Genomic DNA, 10859 nt, shown 5'->3' with positions numbered 1-10859 from the left:
CATATGTATTGTGATGACATGCTGATGAACCTGCTTGTCTATCTGCAGGGACTGACTGTCATTTTCCCATCCCAGAGCCGTCCCAGTTGGTCTCCAGGACCTAGGTCTCTGGTCTGGACTTGTTTTCCTCTGTTTATGACCTGTTCAAACGGTGCACAGCAAAAGCAGGGAAGTCGTTATTTTCAATGGAAGCCTGGCAGCAGTAGCAATGGGGCATTTCTAGGTGAAGTCTCACCCACGAAAAGTAGGTCCAGTCATCTGGTCACTACTGTAGATGGTCAAATAAGTTGCTACTCTGCCACCACAAGGCATAATACTCTTTTGCAGCTGTATGTTTGAATGGGCCATTAGGCTGCTAACTACTGCTAGACAGTGGGTAGGGGGAGGCAGGAGTGGGTTTGGATTAGGGGAAGGGGTGGGAAAGGGACTAGTTTATTGCTAATGAACAAAACCTTAGGGGGGGGGGGGGTGTACAGTCATGAACTATCCGCCTAGCCGGACCGAGCCACTTTAAAGAATTACAATTTCTTTGTCTTGTATCGGAAAACCATACAAGCTTATGTTACTTGCAAGATTTTTACTTGCCGGAGAAAAGTTGTTTTAAATAAGAGAATAGAGAGAAATAGCAACAGACTGCGTTTTGGCCTCCAATGTTTATATCTTTTTTATAAATTTTTGATTGAATTCTTCTCTTTAAGGTGGCTCACTGATACTTTCAACTCTTGTGCATATTAAAGACGAGAATGAGTTGAAATTCATTGACATTGTGCCTTTTTTTGTTTTTCATTTCTACGAAACAAACAAGTTTTTTTTCTCAGATGTATTATGAAAAAAAACTAAATGCTAGAAGCTGTTGGCGCATCTGAAATTGGTGTGTGTGACGTCTCCCTAATTACTGGAGTCTGCCACGGGATTAGTCAATGCTGCTCTCTGCTGTAGTAATTGTTCTACTCCTATTTTATTGGCTGAGCCATAGAGATCCTATTAATAATATTCTATTTCCTAATTCTATGGGCTGATCATTGTAACCCATTATGACATATCCACCCATACCTACATTCACCACAAACAAACCCATCAATGCCACATTCTGCTAACCAATAAGGGGATTATGATATCACTTCCTCCCATCTCGCCCTCAGGACATGGTCTCTGTATTACTGATCCTAACCAAAATAAACTTCCTGTTAGCCGTTGGATCCTCACTGCTGCAAGTGTTCTGATTTGTACACTAAAATCAAGGCATGTGTGTCTGGGGGGGGAAAAAGGGGAGAGTGTGTCGTATTAAGGGACAAAGTGACTGTGTATGCTCGCATGTATGTGATTGAGTTGCTGTCCATGGTACCTAGAGAAATATACCTGACGTAAAATGCCAATCAATAATCATAAGCTTTACTGAAAGTACGACTAAAGGTTTTATTTTAAAGTCATTGTATGTCACCAGTCCCTTCAGACTGGCAGTGTAAATCATTGATCCAACTTCCAGGGAGAAACTAACTCAACCCTGCTGGTTAATGAGACCACATTGTGGTGTAGAGGGGTACTGCATCTTCTGTCAATAATACAAAATTAGTGGCACTCAAGTGACATTGCTGTGAGATGAGTTTAATGTATAATTGTTACAATGAGCATAAGAAAGGCTGGATAATCCCAATGGCTTTTTGTCCTTTTGATAAGTAGCTATTTCATTCCAATCTTCTCTGCAAACAATTCTCGAGTCCCATTTGAACGGTTTCCTTTAGCGTGAATGTCACAACTGGTTCTATATTAAAATAACCTACTGGCCTGATACATTGAGGCATGGAGCTAGTCATAGGAACACAGTATGCTTATGAAAAGCTTCACATCCTCATATTGGTTGTGTGCCTACCCTTTTAGTTCTGTGTGTGTGTGTGTGTGTGTGTGTGTGTGAGTATGAAAGGGCAAGAGGATACTTAGTCAATTGCACAACTGAAATGTCTTTCGCATTTAACCCAAACCGTATGTGCACCCATGCCTTGTCTATTGATCTGTTTGCATTGTGTATTTGTGAATGTGTTTCATATCCGTGTGTGTGTGTGTTACCCCTCAGCGGTCTCTGAGTGTGGCCAGTGAGCCCAGGGCATCTGCACCTCCCAGTCTATGTCCCAGGACTGCTCCAGTCCATCCATCACTTCCTGGAGCCCCATGGCCTCGGCGAGGTCCATCTTACTAACCAACACCAAGGGAGACCCCCCCTCCCTCTCGTCCCCAAGCACTCTCCCCAATGCCTCCCCCAGTCTACTCCAACACCAGGGCATCGCAGCCCTCCATGTGGTCTTTCCACAGGGCTTGCATATCCCCCTATGTCCCACACGCTAAGCTCCGGGCCAGAGTCCAGCTCCAACGAGCAAACATTGAAGCCCATGATGGGGGGGGGTCAACCTTCTGAAGACAGTGGAGGGGTGGACTTCATTGCCCCGTCCAGGCCCACTAGAACCACTTTGGATGTATGCATGTGAGACTGTCTGCACAGGGCCAGGCCCACGACAGACAGGATATTGAGGTTTTTATGAAGGATGGAGGTTTCTGCAGATCTCTGATGGTTGGAGTCAATCCAAGCTTTTCCCTTAATAGTGAAGCAGATCGGTTAAGGATCCAAGGCCTTGAAATGTTTTCAGCAAGGTCCTGATTCCTCTTCGTAGTGTTGGTTTGTGATCCAGTTGCTTGCCATTACACCTCTGTGCTGAAAAGGATGGTCCTACAAGCATAGCTGAATGCCACTGAACAGTCAACCAAATAAGGAGATAACATCTACTTATTTTCATGTGTTTGCATGCAGCTTTCTTAAACAGCTCTATCTCCCTTGGACTGATCTACCCAGCTGACTGGGATTTCAATCACTGGGAATGGTAACCATGGCAGTAGCTTCACCTGGTTATACCTGTGGCACCAGCTGAAGTGCGATTTTAAATAATTCAATGAGTTGATAAGTTGTTTGTGGGGTTAGTTTTTATTTCAGAGCAACTAAAGAAATGGGAGATGGATGGGACAACATGAGGAGTGAAACGTGCTTGTTTAATCAAACAAATAGACAGAAGGGCAGAGTCAAGATTAAATTCACCTCTGCTCTGACGTAGATTAGAGCAAACAAAAGAAAACACCCACTGAATCACCTGATAACCCCCAGGATTAACTGAGAGTAAAACTGGATCAGGAGAGCGATCAAGCTTCTTGCAAAACCTGAAATAAAAGGATTATGTTGAGAAATGCAAATGTTTAGCATATGTTTTGGGGGTGGTTATTTTATGGTCAGACAGCCATCTAGTGACCTTTGTCCTATTTATTTAAGGTATATTGACAAAATACATCTCTCCGCCCCAACAATGGGAGTCATTGTCCACGATCTAGCTCCCTCTTGTCTTTTCTTTAGGTTGGTGGATAATCCTTTTTTGAATTCTCCATGAGGGTTGTTGGTGTCAACCGCTTGTATTCAATTGAGAGATGCTATGCTACTAGCCTCATGTCATGAATATGCATAGCTATCTCGAGACTGATAAAGGTGTTTTTTTTCTTAAAGTTGCAGTAATGTCACGTGTCCTACTTCTATCAGCGCACTCGTAACAACTGGGCGAAACAACGCCACCTGCTGGAGGGAGACAGATTTCCCATCGAGTTGGGCCTCTCTTGTTTGAATGTTGATCACGTGACGTATTGGCTCTCACTTCCGGACACACCAACATCAACAACCGAGGGAGCAGCTAACGGTATCGGAGAGGAGGTGGTACTGGCGGCAGGAGAAAGCCTTTCAGTGACCGGGAGGCTAGCTACCCGTCCACTGGTAATAGCACCAAACTAACGCATCTCATAGGTAGGCTTGGTGGTGTTACACTTTTAAACATACTTTTATTTTTATCTATTTTGTTTTCCTCCCCGGAAAAGTTGTCATTATTGACTATGGAACGCTCTTGTAGGTCAGTGAATGCACGTTGTTGTCAGCTGGCATACTCGTTTACTAGCAGTAGCTAGTTTAGCTACAACTAGAATGTTTTGTTGGCTTGCTTTCTAGATAACGTATCTAGCCAGGTCCACAGTAATTTAAGGCGAGTGTGGCACTGTGTGAAATCTCTGATCACTGTATAGGTAACTTTAGATGGCTAACTAATCAGCTAAAGTTGTTTAGCTAGCTAGTTCCACTAGCTACTAATTTCATCAATAGACTCAAGAAAATGTGAATGCGTTTTCGGGTTGTAGCATTAACATTATTTACTCTCATTTCTGATATACTAAACTGGCTAGTTGACAGTTTTGCTTGTGTAGAGTCAGAAAATTGACTCTAGTCTTGATCTTTTTCGATTGACATGTTTGTGTGGTAATAATCCCTAGTTGGTGAGATCAAGGGTCTGCAATCGATCCTAAAGCAAAGCTCTAACTGAGAAACTATTCCCAGCCTAGCTGCCTGCTTTAAAACAGTATCACGTTTTTTTTACCTATGTCTCAGCTCACTGGATATAGAACCCACCACATGTAAGGTCAGTGTTTCCAAACCTGTTCCTCGGATTGCGCATATTTATTCCACCCCAACACTAACCCACCGGATTCATATAGTGCTTGGCAATTACTCGGGTTTGTGCTGGGACAGAATAAAAATGTGAAACTCTGCGGGTCCGTGGGGAACAGATTAAATTATAATCTGGAAACGTTTAGAGATTATAGGCCAGGACAATGGTCTGTTCTCTCTGTTCTGTCTGCTCAATTTCACCAACTCAAAACACTAATGGAAATGAAAGGTGGTCTGAGGTTGCAGAGTATCTGAGTTATACAGTATGTGTGTGTGACTGTTTGTGCCCACATGTGCTCTGATGATTGTGAATGCGTGTGTGTTTGATCTCTGACTTCGAGTTGTGTGTTCTCTGGTGGTTGTGTAAGCTCTCGGTCTGTCTCTGTGTGTTCTCTCGATGTCTCTTGTCTAATATTCAGTGTGAAAAGCAGGGATAGCATCACCCACCAAGACCACGCACCTGCTCCTCCCTGTAGCCGGGGACACACCCCTCCAACGTCGCAACGGAGATCAAGGCGCACTATGGTGGATGTGACAAAATGGCCGCTGTTTAGCCTGATGGAAGGCGAGGAGCTCTCGTCCATACGACAGGCCTGCGTGTTTGGAACCTCTGCCAACGAGGTCATCTACATCACCCACAATGATGACGTAAGTGGTCAGATGATTGGTGTAGTCCGTGTGTTTTATCTGGAGTGACCCCTAGGTCTCTCTTCTGGAATACACATGCACTCTGCACAGCACATGCTGACTGGTGTCTGCTTGTTTCAAACAGTGACCCATCTCTCTTTCTCTTCCTTAGGTGTTTGTGTTTGGGCTGAACTGCAGTAACTGCCTGGGAACAGGGGATAGCCAAAGCACCATCCTACCTAAGAAGCTGGACTTTCTGAGTGGGAGGAAAGTGGTCAGCCTCAGCTATGGCAGCGGACCCCACATCCTCCTGGCCACTGAGGGTACTACAGCACATAACAGGGATACAACGTTCAAGAGGATGACACAGAACGTTGGACATAGAAATGTCTTCGATAGAGCTGACATGATTCCCTAATCCCTATCCCAGATGTCTGTTCAAAGTATTTCTACCACTATTTGGGGTTTCTAACTCACCGATTCCTCCATTGTGTGTCAGAGGGCGAGCTGTTTGCCTGGGGTCACAATGGCTACAGTCAGCTGGGGAACGGGACCACCAACCAGGGGGTCGCTCCTGTGCTGGTGTCTGCCAGCCTGCTCAACAAGAGGGTGACGGAAGTGGCCTGTGGTTCACATCACTCCCTGGCCCTGACCAACACTGGAGAGGTGAGAGAAGGAAGGATGGAGAGGCAAAGTGAGGGGTAGTGGGAGGTAGGTGGCTTGTGACTCCTCACCCCATGATCCCTATTAATGCTGGAGAGGTTAAAAGATGAAAGGATAAAGGAGAGGGGTGTGTGTGGGGGTTGGTCTGTGGGGTTCTGCTTATATTGAAAATAACACTTGTGTCTGTCAGAAACATCTGAGGGGCTGGCCAACAACATTCCACAGACCATGGATTGAGAAACACTGCTCTAAGCCCCCTTACCACCGTGCCCTAGTTTAAACCAACTTACTGTGACCCGGTAAATCTAAGCTCTGTTATAAAGGCCCTATTGTTACCCTCTGTTCTTTCACTGAATCAGCTTTATGTCACTGGTCCAGTGACTGTCACCACTCTAGAATGAACCTCTTGTATTATCAGGGAAGTGGGCTGGACTTGTATTGCTGTTAGATGTTCTATAGTGTTTTGCACTATATTATTAAACCTGAAGAAAATCAAGTTATTCAGTGAAATGTGATTGTCTGACCTCCCTGTCCAGGTGTATGCTTGGGGCTACAATAACTGTGGCCAGGTGGGGTCAGGGTCCACGGCCAACCAGCCCACCCCCAGGAGAGTGTCCAACTGTCTGCAGAACAAGGTGGTCGTCAGCATCACCTGTGGTCAAACCTCCTCTCTGGCTGTGGTCGAGAATGGAGAGGTGAGTGACCACAGTTTGAACGTGGGTTTGATATGAAATATGTTAAGTATTTGTTGTATTCAATCAGCAGGTGTACTTTAACTTAGTAGGTTCACAAGTATGCAGCAACTTTGCAGGACACCTAAGAGAGTGTGTTTGTTTCTCTCAGGTGTACGGCTGGGGCTATAACGGAAACGGCCAACTGGGGCTAGGCAACAACGGGAATCAGCTGACACCTTGTCGCCTGGTGGGCCTGCAGGGTCTCTGTGTGCTACAGGTGAGCGCACACACACACACACACACACACACTACCTCCACTAACATTAACCCCTCTCTTCCCGTTCAGATAGTGTCTGGCTATGCCCACTCCTTGGCCCTAACGGACGAGGGGCTGCTGTATGCCTGGGGGACCAACACCTATGGCCAGCTGGGCACAGGCAACAAGAGCAACCAACTCAGCCCAGTCCAGATCATGGCTGAGAAGGAGAGGTGAGAAATGTGTATATACACAGGCAGACACAGTACACATCATGGCTGAGAAAGAGATGAGGCAGTCTCTGAATACAGATCTCCTCCTCTCCAGCAGGATTGTAGAGATTGCAGCATGCCACTCCACACACACCTCAGCAGCTAAGACTCAGAGTGGCCAGGTGTACATGTGGGGCCAGTGTAGGGGTCAGTCCATCGTCTTGCCCTTCCTCACACACTTCTCCTGCACTGATGACGTTTTTGCTTGCTTCGCCACGCCTTCCGTCATGTGGAGGCTGCTCTCTATGGGTAAGGGTGTGTGACTGAGTACATCCTCTCCTTTTGGCAGAGCGTGATGACTTTCATTGTGATTGTGTGTTCTCTCCAGAGCATGATGACTTCCTGACAGTGTCCCAGTCTTTAAAGAAGGAGTTTGACAGCCCAGAGACGGCCGACCTCAAGTTCAGCGTGGACGGCAAATACATCCATGTGCACAAGGCTGTGCTCAAGATCAGGTCAGGCAGGTTGCTCACTGGGCTCTAACACAGCAAGATCAAATTACCCAGCTAACATCAATAAATGCTTTCCAAATCTAAATACCTTTTTGGATTATTGGGAAAGTTTGAAGTTGAATGGTGTATTATTGAGTCAAGTTGTTTTACCAGACCCATTGCAAGTTTCTTTCCTAGTGAATGAGGAAATGTGGCATTATGAAAATAATATTAAAGAACACTGGTTTTACATTAGTGCTTTTCAAAGACACTTAAAGGGATAGTTCAGGATTTTGGTATGAAGCCCCTTATCTACTTCCTCAGTCAGGTGAACTTGTGGATAATATTTCTATGTATTTGCGTCCAGTATGAGGGAAGTTAGAGGTAGATTCGTGTGCCAATGCTAACTAACTTGGCACAAAGACTCAAAGTGTTTGGGTACAGCTAGCATGCTTAAATGGTATCCACAAGTTCGTGACTCTCGGGAAGTAGATAACAGGCCTGATTGCCATAATCCTGAACTATCTCTTTAAATTGAGGATATTTAGTGACGCTAACAGCTGTCCTCTCTACCCCTCTGCACTGCTAGGTGTGAGCACTTCAGGTCCATGTTCCAGTCCCATTGGAATGAAGACATGAAGGAGGTGATAGAGATCGACCAGTTCACCTACCCCGTCTACCGCTCCTTCCTAGAGTTCCTCTACACAGACAACATAGACCTGCCCCCAGAGGATGCTATTGGTCAGTCCCCCACCTAGCCATGCCTTACTGACAAGGCAATTCATCAATAGGGGCGGGTTAAAGGCTGTGACAGTGCTACCAGTCAAGCTCATATTGGGGTGTACCTCATCTGTAGACCAAGGGTCATTGATTTATAAAAGTCCAGAAACAACGCAGATTCAATATACACATAACTAAGCAAACAATGTATGCAAACCAAGCCAACAGTGATCCAGACTGTCTATGGTTGTTAGGTCTGCTGGACCTGGCCACATCCTACTGTGAGAACCGCCTGAAGCGTCTCTGTCAGCACATCATCAAGAGAGGCATCACCATAGAGAACGCCTTCTCTCTGCTCGCGGCTGCCGTGCGCTACGACGCAGAGGTCAGTCCCGCTTCCACACCTAGCAACAGGTAACCCTTCACCCAATCTTAACCTTTAGGCGGATTAACACATCTGACCCTGTACCAGTGGCTAGGAGCAACTTCTACCAAGTCTACTCTACCAGGGTTGTGTTCATTGGGGCACACCATAGCAAAGGAGAACTAAAGTGAGCGTTTGTTATTGGACAAGTGCTAACTTCATATTTCCTGTTTAACCATGTGGCGTATCTAGGACCTGGAGGAGTTCTGCTTTAAGTTCTGTGTGAACCACCTGACGGAGGTGACCCAGACTGCAGCCTTCTGGCAGATCGAAGGCAACCTTCTCAAAGAGTTCATCTGCCGAGCCAGCCGCTGTGGAGCCTTCAAGAACTGACCGCTGAACCGGCTCATCTGTCTCCATCACAGGGAGCTACGCTAGGCTAACCACGCTCTGGTCTGCCGTCTGATACGAGCCACCAGGCTGTTCCGTTAGCTGTAGCGTCTGCCAGTGGTTGTCTGTTTACTGCACATGAGATGGGTGGCAAAGGATGTTAAGTAGTTACCCTAACCCCTGTATAAGGGGTGTTACAGAACTGTTCAGAGGGGTTAATAGATATTTATATATTCTCCCTCTGTGGGTTGGTAGTTACAGTTGCAGCTTTGGAGGCCAGAATTCTTTGCAAGTATTTTGTTTCCCTTTTTCCCTTCCAATCATACGTGTGGATTGAGTTCTTGATGAGTGAGGAGCACATTTGCACTTTCTGATACGGTGCAGTGGGTTCTGGGAAAGCCTGTGTGAGATTGATATAAGTAACTTGTCACTACTGACAGATAGCGGTCTTCAGTGTTCCAATTGAACAGTGGGTCTCAGGTTATTAGTCTAGGGATTGATTCAATCAGATCTGCTTTAGCCAACATCTGCGTAGTGGTTGTTTTTGGGGTGTCGGAGGTGGAACTGCGCTAGAGCTGTCAGATCCACAAGTGGTTCCCGGCCTTATACCTAAAGCGGACATTGCCATTGGCTGCACGGAGTCACATTAACAGAAATCCCATGTAGCCTTGTTTACAAGTTTGATCACTGGAATGTGAGATGTAATCTACACCTCGATTAGGACTATAGAAATCCTCATTATTTTGTTATGATTTTTCAATTTGACTGCCCACCTTCTTGTTCTGAACTTCTAACATGACTGGGACAGGTGTGGCTTCATGACAATGATCAAGAGCTGCAGCTCACCGATCTAATGTCTCCACAGTTCAACCTCCAACACTGCCAAAACATCCGCTATGCTGGAGTCTGTTGTTGCCTGGTAACGCTTGATCTGATTGAATCTATTCCTTAATCTGTTAGAGCAATAAAAAAAATCAATTTGTGAAACCACATCATTCCTAAAAAGAGCAACAAAAAAACCTGTGCATGGGGTCAATGTAAACTCCATGAGAGAGTTCTTGGAGAACATTGTCTGTGGAGCACATTGGGTTGGCTGGGCTTTTGAATGCAATATTTTCAGCCTATATTGAAAGATGTTACAGATGACTTCAGACGTTTAAGGTATTGTTACTTTTCAGTAATGTTTGGACTATATGTCAGCTGTACAGAACTATTATACAGAAATGATAATCACCTATTTTTTATGTTCATTAAAGACAACTTGTAGATATTTAGTTACACACACTGAGTGTGAGAAAGCTGGGTGAAGGCTGCTTTGTTGTTGCCAGTTGAGTTTTTATGATTCCAACTGTCAGTAATTCATTTCTATGACTATTCTATGGAGTGGAGTGCCAGTTAACTTTCCTCAATATGACCAATACAAATGACCAGCTCAATGGAGTTGTCCTTATTGGATCCTGTTCTGAGGGCAGCACACAGTTGATCTGTTGGATAAAAGCTCTGTGGGCAGAGCCGAAAGTGACAGATCAGTGGGTGGAGTATAAGTGAGAGTCAAAGAAAAGGGTGGTAGGCTGGAGGTGGGTGTAAGACTGGTTGCGAAACACAAGGGCTCGATTCAATCCCACCTCCGAAGTTCAGCGCTATAGCGGTAATTTTCGACTGAGCCGACATATGCAGCGTTTACCGTGTATGCAGTCTCCGCTACCACGGAAACATTGTGATGCATTGTGCATTTTTTACATGGTTGACAATATAAGACAAGTACTGGAAACAACACTGAAAAATATGGCCTGGTATTCATAGCTGACTTTGAATAGGCTTTTGATAAAGTTGACTGGAGTTTATAAATAAATGCCTGAAATATTTCAATTTGAGAATCTCTTATAAAATGGGTTAAAGTTAAGTATAGTAACAGATGTAAAATAGCAAATAATGGCTACTCA

At 45.2% G+C, this 10859-nt stretch overlaps 1 protein-coding gene across 5 annotated transcripts; it reads left to right on the top strand.

The window, feature by feature from the left end:
- Nucleotides 1-3671: 3671 nt before the first annotated feature.
- LOC106582015 (RCC1 and BTB domain-containing protein 1) lies at nt 3672-10352 on the top strand. 5 transcript variants are annotated; one of them, XM_014164652.3, is made up of 12 exons: nt 3672-3829; nt 4939-5167; nt 5319-5469; nt 5646-5812; nt 6346-6504; nt 6653-6760; nt 6830-6972; nt 7067-7260; nt 7340-7466; nt 8032-8183; nt 8417-8547; nt 8779-10352. In XM_014164652.3, exons 2-12 carry the CDS (start codon nt 5042-5044, stop codon nt 8917-8919), a joined length of 1599 nt encoding a protein of 532 aa, XP_014020127.2. In that variant the 5' UTR covers nt 3672-3829; nt 4939-5041; the 3' UTR covers nt 8920-10352. The 5 variants fall into 5 exon arrangements, with proteins under 5 accessions (XP_014020127.2, XP_045560560.1, XP_045560559.1 ...); XM_045704604.2 differs by having other exon boundaries at nt 3683-3932; nt 7070-7260; XM_045704603.2 differs by having other exon boundaries at nt 3683-3932.
- The last annotated feature ends 507 nt before the right edge of the window (nt 10353-10859 follow it).

Source organism: Salmo salar, chromosome 21 (assembly GCF_965601325.2).
Source record: "Salmo salar chromosome 21, fSalSal1, whole genome shotgun sequence".
Classification (NCBI taxonomy): Eukaryota; Metazoa; Chordata; class Actinopteri; order Salmoniformes; family Salmonidae; genus Salmo; species Salmo salar.
The sequence above is the reverse complement of the archived record's forward strand: the minus strand, read 5'-3'. Positions and strand labels throughout refer to the sequence as shown.